The sequence below is a fragment of the Bacillus rossius genome, chromosome 14 (assembly GCF_032445375.1).
Source record: "Bacillus rossius redtenbacheri isolate Brsri chromosome 14, Brsri_v3, whole genome shotgun sequence".
NCBI classification, from domain to species: Eukaryota; Metazoa; Arthropoda; class Insecta; order Phasmatodea; family Bacillidae; genus Bacillus; species Bacillus rossius.
In genome coordinates, this window is record NC_086341.1 from 10,436,092 (window position 1) to 10,453,529 (window position 17,438).

Here is a 17,438-nt window from a genome sequence, read left to right on the forward strand (position 1 = left end):
CGAGAAAAAATCTTCTATAATATCAAACAGGTTAAGGCGGGCTTTTTAAAACCAGTAATTAAAAAAAATTGATATGACGTTATCACGTAAAATTATCGTCCGTAAACCGACTTTACAGACAACTTTTTTTTTTTTTTACCTTTTATAATGTCTTTAACTTAACTGACAAACACACATAACCACATACACACTTAAAATAAATTATTAAAATATTAAATACATAGACGATTAAAAAAAATTTAATTTACTAGGAAAACTTAAAATTTCTTACCAAGGCCAGGCCTCTCGCCAACCCTTTTTCACAACAGCAGAAAACATAGGTACAAGGCAATATTTACTTTGGCTTTTTGAATCCGTGTTCATTGCATTCAAAATTTTAAATTACAATTTTTTTTTCATAACCCCTATTCCTACCAGTTTTTTATGTATACGTTTTATATCACATACTTGACTTGAAACAATGTTGTGTCAAGATTCAAAGGCCACACAAATGATTTAAAAAATATTTTTTTTTGTTTCACATTTTTAAATTACAGTATTGAAAAATTATTTACTTTAGTGCATTTTCTAAATCACATACATATTCAAGGTAGAATGGAAAAATGTTATGGCAAGAACATATAGCTACCTACTTATAAAATTAGGCAATTGGGACATACGAACCGTACCGTTTGCAATCACTCAGTAGATATTGTACTTTCTTTTTTTTTACGTTTGTCTTATATTTATCATTTCTTGTAGTCTACAAAAATTTGACATCATATCCAGCTAACCCTGTGACTCTGCAGCCAGGGAAGGCTGTCCCCCCCCCCCCTCCCCCTAGATCTGACCCTGGGACTAGCTACTGATTCTCAAGGAAGTCCACTGATTTTTTTTTTCAGTCGGCCAGTCGGCTCTTAACGAAAGTTTGAGTTAAAAAAATCATTTCACTGATTTAAACGAGTTATTCGGCTACTGTTTCTGTGTGTGTGTGTTTAGGTCTGTCTCTGTGTGTGCTCAGGGTCGCAACTAGAGTCTCTGGCACCCGGGGCATGAATGGATTCATGCACCCCCCCCCCCCCTCTTTTTTTGCACATACCACACCAATAAAGCGGGGGGGTCCGGAGGCCCTCCCACGGAAAAATGGTGCTATTTAAGCATTTTCCATACCTACACGTAACAGTGTCTGTGCTACTGTACCTTCCATGCATGAACCCACTATGTCCATAAAGTAGTCCGTATAATCACTAGACTTGTTCATTAAATATGTTGAGACGTTATATTGTAAATCAGATTAGACATTCCTGGCATGCAAGTTAAAAAACTTTTTACCCGTTACCAGTTGTAGTAGGAATTACAATGCAAGCGATTTCGGCTCCCCCACAGCTTTGCGCCCGGGGCGCATACCCCGCTTGCCCCCCCCCCCACCTAGTTGCGGCCCTGTGTGTGCACAGCCTGGACGTTCTTGCGATGCGTTCTTGTGGCATGGTCTGTCCTTCAAAGGAGTGGCGAACCCTGCCGTGTTCAAGACCAGTAAACTCAGGCGGCCCAACTGGACCAACTACACCCTCGTCTGGGAGGTGGACAGCTACAACCCCATCACGGAGTACAACCTGCTCTTCAGGAAGTACAGGGTCAGTACCTTTCCCACGAGTCCCCGTGCATAGCGAAACGTACGTACGTACGTACTTAATATGTAGAGACCTGCAAAATTCGCGGATTCATTCGGTGATAGGCTAGAATTCAAACACATATACCTCTTAGGTTAATTTTGCTATTTGGCGTACTGTTCATCTGGAAGAATCTCAACCGGTTATAAACCCTCAACCAAAGAAGGATCGAATCACAGACAAACCAGCTGAGACGACTTACAACTTGCGTTATTTTCCCGAGTGTACAGGGGTATGTGCAGTCTATCCTGAAGGCCATCGAAACCGCGAATTTTTCAGGTCTCTGTTAATTTGTTTACTAGAAGTAGCTACGGCATGCAGGTTGTTCACGGCCTCAGTATGCATCACAGTGCATTCGTCCAAAAAAGAAAGGGGAGGATAGGCCAATGCTTTAAGGAAGGAAAAAAAATACGTTTGGATACATAGGTAGGTGTCTTTGTATGCTAAGGCGTGTTTTCTTACAATGCATGACGTACCTACCTTTGTCGTGTTACTTCATCGCCACCACTACTGCAAAATCTCTACTTCTATTTACCTAAAAATATATTGAGTGTTTAAATACGCATTCCCTTCCCCATCTAGCATTGACATGTTAGCGATAACAAATACCAAGTATTTCAGTAGTAGGGGTCAGTGGCGGAGACAGAAAAAAAAATTTTTTTTTTGGGGGGGGGGGGATTTTGAAAAAAAAAAGTATTAATTTAAACATGTATATTCATAAAACTTACATAACTATTGACAATAACACACTGACATATGGCCCAACATTAGAAGCCGTAGGTAATGTGGCTTCTTCACTGATATTTTGTAAATTAGTTCATCACTTCAATTTGGGGGGGGGGGGGGGGGAAGAGGGATATATATACATATTCCATAACTAGAGACTGGAAAAATTCGTGAGTTCAATGACCTTCATGATAGACTCCACGATCCTCTGCCCTACTTGGGCAAACGGCGCCTGTTCATTGTGTGCTGTATTTTGAGGCGTCTCAAGTGGGTAACTTGAGAATGGATACTTCTTTAACTGATGGTCTCTGATCGGCCAAGAGTCCTACATATTAACAGCGAACCAATAGCAGAAGCAAGCAAATGTATAATTATTTGAATTTTAGCATATCACGAAATTAACCCGCGATTTTTTCCGGTCTCTTCTCATAACCCCGTCTCCCCCAGCATCCGCCGTGGGGGGGGGGGGGGCAGATTACACACAAATATCTTCCCGATCACCCTCTCCACTCACCCACGTAAATCTGCTTTCCTGAAATTCTGAACAAATATTACATGCATCAGGCAAAAAAAATTATTTTTCAAACGTGTTAAAGAATTTAACTGTAGGTTTCTTTTTTTTTAATTTTTACCCTGTCAAATTTTTATTTCTGTGGTTCACATACTTTCCAAAAATACAGAAAACTACTTATTTCGTGTAGAATCTCATATTTTTATTTAGGTCTTGACGTGAAAACGTCTAATAAATCGATTAACGCCGGCTGCACGCACGAAAAAGGATGACTGATTGTCCCGTTACGCTCATTGTACGCTTGCGCTGCATCTATCTCTCTTCCACTCGATTGGAACAACCATCGATTTGACTTTTTCGAGGCACATTAAACTTGAAACACTACCATTCCTTTCCTACTTTTCCTATCATCGTCCTATCCTTAACAGAATAACACAGATTGGAAGAAGTTAAATAGCAAACATGTATAAAATTTATAGTTAAAATAATCTCTTCGTTAAAGTAATAAACATATTTGAATTAATGAGTGCAAATAAAAGTAAATTTATCAATTAAATTGTAGATTTCATTTCACTCCTTCTTTGTATCCACTCAAAATTGTGATAATTCAATAAAAATGATTCAATTTTATTCATAAAAGTATGCAATCATTTCATCAATGTTTTGTTATGACGTTGTCACGTTAAACTATCGTCCGTAAACCGACTTTACAGACAACCAATTTTTTAAGTTTTTTGACAGCTATGTGTTAAAAAAAAATTTCGTCACATACTTTTCGTAAAAATTATTGTAACATGTTGAAAATGTAGAGCCTGTGCAGTAAAACTCGGTCTGGTGGCGGTGGAAGCTACGTCGCGCTGGTCCCACAGAAGCGCAGATTTAGGGGCGTAACCAGGGGGCAGGTCCGTGGGGTAAGACCCCTTCTTTCAGGGGTTAACACGAGCGAAGACAGAGTAAGAAAAATATACCAATAGACAAGTTTTTCACAAAGATTATTTTAGAAGAATTATTGTAATTCTCAGTGAGGCTACAATAATGCATTTCCTCCCCACCATGGTCCGGACGTACGTACTTCGTACACATGAAACCACAGGAATTGTGTTTCCAAGTAGTCTATATTTAACGCAGGTTTGCAACATTTTACTGTAAGCATGTATTTTTATACAAACGTGACACGTGTGTATCATATATTTACTAACTTCAATATATATATGTATTTATGACTTGTTTTAACGAAATTACCAAACAATCGACTTAAGTAGAAAGTATTTAAAACAATTATGTAAAAAAACACAAAATATAGTTTAAATTTTTCTAGACTTCTATGTATAAATTTTGGGAGTCCTAGTAGCCTATATTTCTCTGAAATTTTAGAGTGACAAATCAATTTTCTTTTGGAATTCAATCAATTATGTATGAACAAAACTCATAACAAAAAAAAAGGGGGGGTTGGTCTGTAAAGTCGGTTTACGGACGATAATTTTACGTGATAACGTCACAAGAAAACATTGATGAAAAATTGCATACTTTTTTTAATCAACAAATATTATTTACAGTTTTTTTGAAAAAATTTAATTTAAATAATTTGTTCAAATATAATCATGGAACAAATAGTTAAAAAAACCAGCTTTAACCTTGTTTGATATTATAGAAAGATTTTTCTCGCACGCGGTGGTTTGGCCGGATCTCGCACGCCCTTCGGCTACCAGGCGGAACGTGACAATTTTTTCGTGCGTTGCAGCCGGCGTTCATCGATTTACAAGACGTTAACACGTGTCAAAATGAAAGAATAGTTAAACTGTACCCCGGCCACGGCGCCGACGGAAGGGTCCGCTCGCTCACATAGTTTCGGTTCCCTACCACGTTCGTGCAACTTCGGATTTCTCTCAAAAAATTGAAATTTAAAAAAAATCGAGGGGTTAGGTTAAGGTTAGGTCAGTCACAACATGCTTGTTTCCATTGGAAACTTCTGATTTAGCGGCTAAAGTGGCGTCAGTGGCGTAGCCAGGATTTGTGTATGGGGGGTGTTAAGAAGCATGCGCCCCCCCCCCCCCCCAGTGGCGTAGCGTGCCATCTCGGCGCCTGGGGCGGGGGACCCATTTTGCCGCCCCCATTCTATAGGTGCTTAATTAAAATTAAATTTCACATGCAATGAGGTACCTTTTATTGAAGTTAAAATAGGATGAGCGGTTTTACAAGCGGATTCTACGGGCCTTATGAGCAGCGAAGTCAGAAATAACTTTGTCAAAATCAATATTAGCAGCCAATTCTTGTTCAATCGACAATATAGCCAAGTTTGATAGTCTAGCGGAGCTCATAGTAGATCTGAGGTAATTTTTTATTAGCTTCAACTTCGAAAAACTTCTCTCACAACTTGCAACACTAATCGCCAAAGTCAGATATATACGAATCAAGATGACTATATTTGGAACCGAAATTCCGAGATTCAGTTTTTGAATGAACTGGAGGAGCTCCAGTGGTCCTTTACCACTTATATCTTCCTCTGATTCAGAACAGGCAACAACAACAAACTGCTGAAGACGCTTCCGCTCCATCTGAAACTCGTCCTTGTCGATGTCTTCTAATACATGGGAAAGATCACACTAGAACTTGCTGTCCAAAAGTTTCGCTGGCATCAAAAATCCGAACTTGTCCGATATTTCTTGAATTTTCTGGAATCGAGTCGTCATTTCTTGAATGATCTTGTCGAATGATGCGATAATCTCTCGACGGATTTCCTGTTCGTGAGACAAAGCTGCATCTTCAGAAGATTCATCGCCATGCATGCGTTTTTTCCTGCGAATTCTTCTCGTTTTGAGTTCGATTCCGAGTTTTTCGCAGAGAGTCTTAGCAAAGTCAATTGCTTCTTGCACGAAACGGTCTCTACTTTCCACTAAGAAGGTTTTCAAAGCGCAGAGTTTCTGAGCACACTTATCCAAACTTAGTCCTCGTTGCTGCAGGTAAATCTGTGCTTCATCTACTTCAGGTAGCACTGCAGCCCAAAAGCCAAGAAAAGTTAGGAAGTTAAATGACTGCATGGCTGTCAGGAGAAGACTGGCTCCCGATCTTGTTTCGGAAGTTTGAGATGAATCTGTTAATTGTTTCAGTACCTCAAGAACTACCTCAAACTTATTTTTAAGCATCTTGACAGCTACATGTCTAGCGCTCCAGCGCGTTTCAGTGACTCGTTTTACTGCTTGACCTGTGACGGCAACCAAAGCGTTCCATCGAACAGTTGATGCGGAAAAGAAGGCAAACAGCTTCTCCAGAGTTCCAAAAAACGTCACGGAATCCACTGATTCAGAAGCAGCGTGTACCCCAGCCAAGTTTAGTGAGTGGTTTGTGCATGCAACGAATATAGCTTTCGGATTCAGTGCTTTAATCCAGGCTTGAACTCCATTGTGGATCCCTGACATTGTGGCAGCATTGTCATAAGCCTGTCCTCTCAGATTCTGTATGTCCAGTCCGTCTGATGTTATCTTCGCGATTATATCGTTGCTGAGATCTTCTGCATTTTTTCCTTTTGGTTCGAAGAAGTCAATGAAAGATTCTACCACGGCGACTTTTTCTCCTTCGATATGTACGTATCGCAGAACTTGGCTCATTTGGTCATTGTGAGAGATGTCTGGTGTACTGTCCAAGATTATGCAATAATATTTAGCTTCTTGAATACAACGGATGATGGTGGATCGAACTTGCTGTCCCAGTAAGTTTATAAATTCATTCTGGGTTTCTGGAGATAGATACGAAACTGAGACTCTTGCTCCCAGCTTTATCTTTGTCAGGTGTTCCATTAGAAGAGGGTCGTATTTAGCTAGGAGGTGCACTAACTCCAGAAAGTTCCCGCGATTGCCACTATCATCTCCTCGAATGTCTTCTCGATGTCCTCTGAAGGCCAGATTCTGTTTGGCTAAGAACTGGATAATTTCAGCAACCTGTACAGTACATCCCTCCACTTCTCCTCACTTTCGAAAACTTCTTGTTGTTTCTGATCGATGGTTGCTTTACAGTTCAGGCGAACTTCCAACTCCTTCCATTTCAAGAAGCTCTGTTCATGGCCCAGGCTATTTTCATGGTCTCCTATTCTTGGATTTAGCTTCCACCATTTGTTGTTTCCTTCTTCAGATGCGAAGTTAGAGCAGGAATTGCCAAACAGCTTGCAAGAAAAACAATACAAGGATTGCTTCAAAGGCGAGTACACCATCCATGTTCGGAGAACCTTTTCGCCGTTAGATAATGGTTTGTAGAACCACTATTTGGTTAGTTTTCGGGTACCGCCTTTCGTTGAAGTCCCTGAGCGAACAACATCGGCAAATTTGGAACCGATGTGCTGTACTGAGTCAGATCCGCGACGTACTAGAAGCGTTCTTACTTCGTCGGTCATAGGAGAAGGCCAGCAACCTACATCGTCGAGATTCACATCTTTGATTTCGGCAGGAGCAGAAGGCACGATTTCAATTATGTCTTCTTTGGCAACATTCACTTTTTCTGCAGGCTTATGACTAGATGCTTGAGGTACTTTTGATGAGTCGACTTCGTCTCGACCCTGCTCTGTGGTGGGACCAGAACTACTTCCAACTGCGACGGCAGGTACGTCTTCTTCTTGTACCTGTAAAATAAGTTATGTATTCCCATGAATATTGGCCGGAGGACACGTTCGAATTTCAAATAAGTATTTTATCTATCACAAAACAAAAGTGGTTTTGGTGACGGTGCGGTTTGCCGGGCTTATAGGAAAATTTACAAACAAAATTGATTTTGTATGGCAGCTACCTTTTTTTAGAGTTTCCCGGTAAAAACTGACTGAGTAAGCCATCTTATAGATGTTATTAAAAGATAAAATGACGAGAAATTTGAGAAAAATCGTTGGCGCCATTTTTGAGCTAAATGAAAAATGATGTTTTCTTTGTATGACAGGAACCATAAATAATCAAGTTATCCAAAAACAAAAACAAAAAAAAAATCCTAGACTACTACTAGATTTACAAAACATCCCCTATTGAAGTTTTAAATTCAAGTAGCAGGACAAAATTCAGTCGTAAACTTAAAAAGATGTACCTTAACTCAATGTAATTTATGTTAATATACTCCATACTTTTTAAACAATAATCAATGTTCAAACAGCTATTAGAGCAATTTTAAGTGTATTATAAAATAAGATTTAATGAACGAGTGTGACTCCGTACTTGCAGACAAACCTTGGTGAATATGTTTTGCGAGACTAATGTAAGAAATATTGTAACTTTTGTAAACAATAAATAAATAATAATAATAAATAACTGGAGTAATTCTAGGCCATGCATGATTCTAGATGGAGGAATCATATACCTACTTACACTGGAATCACTTCCGCTGCTGCAGGATGCCACCGAAGACGTTAACGTGGCTTTCGAACCAGAACTGGAAATAAAATATTTCAGTAATGCACCTTGAGACTTCTTCGCATCTGCTTCTTTCTTAGCCTTTTTTTTTTTTTTTTTTTCGGAATTCCGCACCGCTTTCTTTGAATCTTTTCATTTTCAAAAACTAGTTCAAAGATTGGGTAAAGTTATAAATGTTTAGTTTTAGAAGATTCAACAGTATTTAAAATATCTAAACACAATCAAAATGACTTTCGTTCCGTATCCGAAACTCTCGCGAAACAAACATACGAGTAAAGCGTGATTGCGTAACGGTACTTCACGATGCATTAAAACAAACAAAGATCAGTACTGTAGCATGTGTGCTACAGCTGCTACCTTTGATAATGTTTATGTTGGCAGAAATGGTTAACATATTTTATTAATCTTTCGGATGCCCTGGTAATACGAGTTATTTTGGATTTAAGTTTGTTATATGTTGTTTTAAAAAAGAAATTTGTAATTCTTGTTTAGTCTTATTACTTTTAAGTTTAAGATTTTAAGTTATTAAATTGGTCTGGAAAGTTCGAGGACACTACCGAATATGTTGGTAATCGCTGCGCTAGACGGCGCGCGAGCAGAACAGCTGATTGTGTGACGTCAGGTGAGACGGGCGAGCGGAGTCGCCTGGTAGGCCCAGGCGGGCGTGCACGTGAAGTAAAACGCGGGTTGGCCATGGTGATGGTTCCACATCGAAGGTACTGTATACGAGTGTTCCTTTTTGAATATGAACGGGGTTCATTTATGTAATTTAGAACGCTTTGGTACGATGAACGCGAGTGGCTGGTGAGGCGTGTGTGAATATCGCGAGGATTTTCCAAGGATGAATTATGTGCGCCGAAATAAACTCCAAGATGGTATGGCGAAGGATTCGTCATATCCGTACAATTACCTGCAGCTACGGTAACGTATAATGGTAAGGGTTTGCCATTAAAAACACTCGTGAGCAAACGAGTGTATTTGGTGACCGGACATCACGACGTCAAAAAGAAAGTAAGTGCCAGCCGTGCCACTGCCCCATTGACCCCTTTGACCCCTGGTGCGAAACTATAATTTGTGGATTTTTGGGATTTAAATTAACGGACTAATAAAACTGAAACTGGGATTTTACGTTCAGCGTGTTTCACCCAATCCCTGCCAGACCTAGAAGAAAAAAGGCGTCGACCGTTAGAAAATGACTTAACTGAGAAGGGCTTGTAAACTCATAATTTGTAATTTGCTAAATTTTTGGTATATTTATTTGCATGTTAAGGTGTGTCAATTTTTTGCTAGATTTCGCCTATGTTAATTGGTATTTACAGCGGTGATACGCTCGGTGCATATCTATATTTGTATTTGTATTAATATGTTCTTATATATTTTTAATGCCTTTTTGGTAATTATATTTAATTTTCGGAGCTCCGAAGTATATGATCAAATTATAATTTTTTGGGGGAATTGTTAAAGTATTTTTTTAGTATTATTATATAGCTATTTTTTTATAAGTAATAATAGGGTATGTATTTTATGATGGATGCGCCGATTTGTGATGAAACGATTTTATGATATATATATTTATTAAATGTCATATAAATTTTGCGTCTTTTTAACTTGCTGCCTCCTCTCACTGTTCGCAACCTTATTAGTATTTTTTAAGCCTGCTATTAGTTTGGGTTTTAATATTTTTTTTGGGTTTACCTGCGCTCGCGGTACGGGGCAATATAGGAGTTTTACTGTGTCCCGGTTTGCGGAAGTTGTTTGGTTTGCCCTGGGTTAAGGTCAAACTTTACAGTACAATGCGTAGTACTAAATTCAATGAGTGCGAAAGAGAGGCATCGACACGGACCGACGCGTGAAACAAAAGATTTTGTATGAGTAATTAACATAATGAGTGCGGCTCAACTCGGCTCGCGCGCGCCGGGCGGCGCGGCGTGATGCGATGTTCCCGTTCCTATGTAAACAAACAAACGTTATAAAGAGCTCTGTCAGTGATTTCGCAGTTTTTCTTTTAAATAAATATTAAAAAATAGTTGGTGCGCAAAATTTTAGATAAAAATGGAACATTATAGTGTGTCTGACACATGTAATGAATGAATCATAGATCAGATCTCAACCCGCTTCACCGGCGACCCGCCCCCGCGGGCTGCCGCCCGGGGCGGGCCGCCCCCTCCGCCCCACCCACGCTACGCCACTGCCCCCCCCCCCGTATTAAAGCGGGGTGTCCGGGGGTCCTCCCCCGGGAAAATTTGGATTTTAAGGTGTAAAATAGTGCTATTTTATCAGTTTTCGGTACTTAAATTTAAATATTGTAATGGTAAAAATTGTATTAATTTTAATATGAAATTTGTTTGAGTGATGAATAAGAAATTAATTAAAGATTTGTTGCTAAGGGGGGGGGGGGATTTAAACCCCTAAACCCCCCCCCCCCTGGCTACGCTCCTGAGTGGCGTTAATACCAAAACGCGAAACTTCGGGAAATCCTCGGAAATTCTCGCAGGGAACCCGAAACCACGCGAGTTGCAGGCTTCACCGCTCGCGCGTGTGGTCCGCAGGCGCGGGGCAAGGCGGAGCCCTGGATCCGGCTGGTCATCCCCAGCGACCTGTCCCCGGACGGGCCCATCCACTCCAAGCACTACTCGCTGTCGGGCCTCACGCCGGCCACCGTGTACGAGGCCATGGTCATCTCCAGGAACAGGTTCGGCTGGAGCCAGCCCTCCAGCATCCTCAGATTCGCCACGGACGGCCCAGGTGCGCGCTCCGGCGCTCCGGCGCTCCGGCTCCATCCACGGAGACTTACAGCGTAGAGACCTGCCAAAATTCGCGGATTCATTCGGTGACAGGCTAGAATTCAAACACATATAACCTCTTAGATAATTTTGCTATTTGACTTACTGTTCATCTGGACGAATCTCAACCAGTTATAAACCCTCAACCAAAGAAGGATCGAATCACAGACAAACCAGCTGAGACGACTTACAAGTCGGCAGCCAATGAACTTGCGTTATTTGCCCGAGTGTACAGGGGGTATGTGCAGTCTATCCTGAAGGCCATCGAAACCGCGAATTTTGCAGGTCTCTACTTATAGGTAGAGACCGGAAAAAATTCGTGCTTTCGATGACCTCTAGGATAGACTCCACTATCCCCTACAAACTCAAGCAAATGCCACCTGCTCATTGGCCAGTGACTCGCGACACCTGTCGACTGGGACGCTTGCGATTCGATACTTTTTTGGTTGAAGGTTTCCCATTGGCTCAAAGTCCTTCAGATAAACAGATGTAAGCCAATCACGGAAGCAATATAAAGGTACAGTTGTTTGGATTATAGCTTATCGTGAAATGAATCCGCGAATTTTTCCGGTATCTACTTATAGGTAGAGACTGGAAAAATTCGCGGGTTCAATGACCTCCAGGAGAGAATCCACTATCCTCTACACACTCGGGCAAATGCCAACTGTTCATTGGCTGTTGACTTGTGAATCGTCCCGACTGGGTGGCCTGTGATTTGATACTTCTATGAGGTAGGGTCTCTAATTGGCCCTCATAACTCCAGATTAACAAATAACCAATGGCAGAAGCAGCACTGAGATATAATTATTTGAATTGTAGCATTTCACGAAATGAATCCGCGAATTTTTCAGGTCTCTATCCATTACCAATCTGTGTCTTTTTTTTTGCAGCTGAATCCTTCTTGTTACTATAGCCTGTCCCGAGAAGTCTCCCTGGATGGGTATGGCGCACAAACACACAGACATTTTTTGTGTTTGTTGGCGCACTGTAACGTCATTTCATTTGCAACTTGAGTTGTTTGTTTTAAATTATACGTATAACTGCATTTTCCTTTGTAGGTGGCGAGAAAACCACATTTCAAACTGAAATAAAATCTTAGCTATGTCTTTTATGCAGATTGCTAAATGTTCTCAATCGATTATTTGTTCCGATTAATCAAACAGAAATTACAAAAAAATGAAAAAATGAATAAAAAAACTGTTTTTACAAATTATGTTATAAATTTCAGTGTTAACTGTTTTAAGAAAAGTCAACTCTATTTCACTACTTCTGATGATGCTAATATTAGTAATGAATTAAAGCATAACATGGTGATCAATTTAGCATTTCTATTTCAAAGATTCAGAGAATTTAAAATTGATTGTGGTTTCACATTTTGCAATTTACTGAAAAAGGTCTATCAGTTAATATGGTTCACTATTAAAAAAATGAAAGTGCTAAAATAAATAAACATTACAAAAACAAAAACAACTTAATCCATAGTCAAAGCTATAATAAAACTATGCCTTTCTACAAAGTGGCATTAAAAAATATTTATATATCCAGTCAGTTTTCACACTCCGACAGGAATTTATAAGGAAACTCAAAACAATTTTTTTGTTAGAGGTATTTTTAAAAAGTTTTGCAAGGGAAGTTTATTTACAAGCAAACGTGGAAAAACGTTAACACATAGTTTAGTAAAAACACTGGCACCAGAAATGGCAAAAAAATTTGTAACAGTTCCTCAAGTACATTAAGGTTTGGGTGTGTTAGAAATAAAAAAAAAATTGGTAGGTAGCATTTGACAAAATTCAAATTGTTGTGATAAAACCATGGACACAGGAAATACATGTTCAAAACTCCTTGTTTAAAAGAAATTTTAAGTTACAGTAAACTTTTCGTTCTGTCAACATTATATAGTATGGGCATAGCTAAGTTTCCTCATAGGTAGAGACCGGAAAAATTCGCGGATTCATTTCGTGATAGTCTAGAATCCAAAAACGTTTTCCTTTTAACTGCATCAGTGATTGGACCACAGTTTATCTGAATAATACTCGGCCAATGAAAAACCTTTAACAAACACGAGCGTCCCATTTAACAGGTGTCACGAGTTAGTAGCCAATGAGCAAATTAAATTTTCCCGCGTACATAGAGGATCATGGAGTATATCCTACAGGTCATTGAATTCGCGAATTTTTCTGGCCTCTACTCATAGGTAACATTGCAGCTGTAACCAACACCCACCTGATCGGTTTGTTTGGGATCTGGACACTGCCAAAAGCCCCCAAACACAATCAGTCCCAACTGTCAATTCTGACTTATCAGTTGGATTTCCATCAAATCGGACTGCGGGCTCGAGAACCCTGTCTGAACTGCCGTGTGTCTCGCCAGTCCAAACAATCAGTCCAAAAAAAAAAGGGGGGGGGGGGGGGGAGAAAGAGTATATAAAAAAAAATTGGTTGTCTGTAAAGTCGGTTTACGGACGATAGTTTAATTTGACAACGTCATAACAAAACATTGATGAAATGATTGCATACTTTTATGAATAAAATTGAATCATTTTTATTGAATTATTACTATTTTGTATGGATACAAAGGAGTGAAATGAAATATACAATTTAATTGATAAATTTACTTTTATTTGCACTCATTAATTCAAATATGTTTATTACTTTAACGAACAGATTATTTTAACTATAACTTTTATACATGTTTGCTATTTAACTTCTTCCAATCTGTGTTATTCTGTTAAGGATAGGACGATGATAGGAAAAGTAGAAACGAATGGGAGTGTTTCAGGTTAATGTGCCTCGGAAAATTTTAATCGATGGTTGTTCCAATCGAGTGGAAGAGAGATAGAAGCGGCGCAAGCGTACAATGAGCGTAACGGGACAAAGCGTAACGGGTTAATGAGTCATCTATCGTGCGTGCAGCGGGCGTTAATCGATTTATTAGACGTTGTCACGTCAAAAACTAATCCACCTGTCCATCAGCTGAGTGTCATGGCAGACATCTTTGTTTATACTCTTTGGTTGCGTTGCTTTTTTTTTTCTAACTGAAAGTACAACTGCAATTGCAACACCCGAATTGTCTTTCATATTCTACGACGAAACGATACATCCAACAGCAACCACAAGACTGATCGTGTGTAGGAGAGGCTTCAGTTCAGTCCAAACTGTCAGTTCAGTCTGAGCAGTCCGAACTGTGAGCTGGACTGATCGTGTGTTAGGGGCTTAAGGCAGAGTTTCGAACAAGTGCGGCATCATCAACATACGTCAAAAAACAAAATGTAGTTTGGTGGTTTTTCGTAGGAGGAGAGACCAACTACGTGACAACTGACGCAGAGATTGAAGATGAAAATTCTTTGCCAGGTAAGCGCAGCTTCGTGACTTGGAAAATGTTTAGTTTCATGTATTGTCTATTTTCAGATAAATAAAGGATCTTTATTAATCTCCACCACTGAACCAAGGAGAATTATGCCTAAACTGGATAAAAAGTAATCTGATCCTAAAAATTTCAGTGGTGATTATTCGGGTTTGATCCGACTGGTGGACCTAAGGAACATGGAGTTCGTTGCCTACGGAGATCCAAGTTTAGACGTCTGTTCCTCGGTGCATGCCAAACTTTGGGTAACCTCTTTCGCACCTACATTCGGCACTCTCTAATCCGGCATTCTTCCGTTTGAACACGTTCTGTAATCCTGCTCCGATCCCAGCCGCTCGCGTCCGGATTTCTTCTGTGAGGGGCTCCATTTTCTAGCGTATTAGATACGTACAGGAGCACAACGTAGACCTTAATTTAGTGAGGAGGGGGAAAGTGGATGGATATATCGCCCCGTACACACGCCCCTGGTTTCATATTAGATGTGCACAATATTGCAACTGTGTACATACAGTGAACAGTCACACTTCGGTATTCCCGTTACAACTACATTGACGTTGGATATTCCGGGGAAAAAAAAAAAAACTACTGCTATTCCGGCACGGCCGTGGTCCCGAACGTACGAGATCAAAGAGCCTTCAGCATGCATTCTCCCGTGTGCGCGCGTGTGTTGCAGCACAAGTAGCGGCGATACTGAACGAGCGCAGCGGCGCTGAGACGTCGCAGCTGACAACCTGTCTGCTGCTGCTCGCGATGTTCTTCACGTCCCTGGCTGCGTGACGGCTCGCAGCTCGGCCGGTGGTGACACGGCGCAGGGGGGACCAGAGAATAGACCCAACCACTACAGTACAACAGCAATTACCCCGCAGGGTGCCCACGGACCGTACAAAATTTTCTTTTTGTCGCCAGTTTCGTATGTTGCACGACTGCTTTACGACTTACGGTTGTTCCAACCAATACTTGAACAATAGGTAGAGACCGGAAAAATTCGCGATTTCAATGACCTATAGGATAGACTCCACGATCTTCTATGCACTCGGGGAAATTACACCTGCTCATTGGCTACTGACTCGTGACGCCTGTTAACTGGGATGCTCGTGGTTCGATACTTCTTTTGTTAAAGGTTTTTCATTGGTCGAGTATCATTCAGATAAACTGTGGCCCAATCACTGATGCAGTAAAAAAGGCAAACGTTTTTGGATTCTACACTATCACGAAATGAATCCGTGAATTTTTCCTGTCTCTAACAATAGGTACCAAAAACCCGATTCAATTCGGATCTACAGCTTGAACTTTTATGTATATTAGAAAAAGTTATGTGCACATTACAAGTTATAATTAGGAACGAGTTTTTATGGTGTTGTGGTTTTTATACATTCATGAAGATAGAGTATTATTTAACAATTATTATAAATTAATATTAAAACTTACTTCAACAAAAAGTCACATTTTTACAGATACATGTTGCACTTTTACAGTAAAATAATTTGTAATAAGCATGTCTGGGTCAGAAATACCTAGAAAAATTAAAATAAATAGGCATGTTTTTATGTATTTGAAAAATGGGCCAATTTCTTTAATGTAAAATGTGTTCCTAATAAGAGATGAAAGATCAAAAAGAATGACATTTTTTTTTTGCATTTTAATTTAGTTTTTTTTTACAATCTTCATCCTAAATAAATTTCATTAATTGAATATGTACTACAATAAAGATTAAAACTTTCAGTGTTATTTCAGTTTTATCCCAATTCACCATATAATCTTGTCTAGTTATAATAAATAAGAAAAAAATAGTTTTACCTGACCAATTTATACAGATTCCTGAATTTATCATGTCTAGGGTCACCCATACAAGGAATGGAATTCATAATTTATTTTTTTCATAAACATAAAACAGGTTGAACACAGATGTACCAAAATCTTCTTGCTACTTTTTGATCTATGGCAGCGAAGTATTTGTAATTAGTGTGTTAGGGTTATGAGCATGTACCACGAGCGATTGGATACGACATTCACAACAATGTAACTTAGTAGTTAGGCCCCAGGAACTCTCTCAACTTGCGTCGAATCAAAACTAATCCAAGGGTAAAATTGAGACAGTTAAGTTCTGGCAGTCAGGAGTACATCACCCTTCGTGGTATAAAAGTGTCAGTTTCACGCAGTCACTGGTGAAGCCACACGGTCTTCCTATTCGGTACACGTCTGTGGTAAATGCGCACTGCTTCTGCTGCAGTTACAATACACCATGCGCCTATCTGCCGTTAGCTCCTGCTCTTTAGCATGTCCAGACTAATACTAATTCCCTTTAGAACCTTTTTCTTTCTTGTTTATCAGAGCGATGTTATTCTGTTTTCTTTACAAAAGATTTGCTAAGCCATCCTACTTGAAATTATTAAATATGACGATCAATCACAGAAGGTTTTATAAATCTGTATCAATTCACAATTTTGAAACTACACTTTAAAATAATACTTTTTAAAAAAAAAAAAAACTTTAATAAATACCTGCGGTCAACTTGAGTACACAATTTGAGATACATAGTTAAATTTTCAATATATTAGTTAAATTACTTAAATTATTCAAATTGGAGTTTTTGCCAGTTTGAAACAATACTATCATTGGCAGCTGTAAATATCAAACATTTCACAGCAAAGATTACATCCTTATGAAAATATGTATGAAACATAGAGAACAAAATACTTGACTCAGAATAAAATTAAATAGTACATGGCCAAAGCAATTTTAATAATTTAGTTCCAGATATTAATTGTTACTACGAAGGTGTAAGTTTATCTTTTATAACTGCATCTTACTCACCAACAGTCAACACCAAAGCTAAGCGAGCAAAAGTCACCTCAACCATCCATCCACTGTGCTGTACCCCAGTGCCTGCTTCCGGGAAAGTGTTTGAACGTCACTGCACTCCGATCGTGCTTCCTCCCAGCCCTTAAGCGCACAAAGATAAAACTAACGTGCTACTGTTCGTGCCTCTGTGACTTTTCCGGACGTACCTGCCACGACGAAAATT

General features: G+C 39.5%; 1 protein-coding gene across 1 annotated transcript in view; it reads left to right on the top strand.

Annotated features, from left to right (window-relative positions):
- The window catches only part of LOC134539126 (limbic system-associated membrane protein-like), a 48,433-nt gene extending 32,298 nt beyond the window's left edge, over positions 1-16,135 (top strand). The window contains exons 8-11 of the mRNA XM_063380874.1: positions 1,483-1,613; positions 10,817-11,012; positions 14,341-14,400; positions 15,087-16,135. Of these exons, the coding sequence (XP_063236944.1) occupies positions 1,483-1,613; positions 10,817-11,012; positions 14,341-14,400; positions 15,087-15,190 (491 nt within the window). The 3' untranslated portion in view covers positions 15,191-16,135. The remainder of the gene's footprint in view (positions 1-1,482; positions 1,614-10,816; positions 11,013-14,340; positions 14,401-15,086) is intronic.
- Positions 16,136-17,438: the final 1,303 nt, after the last annotated feature.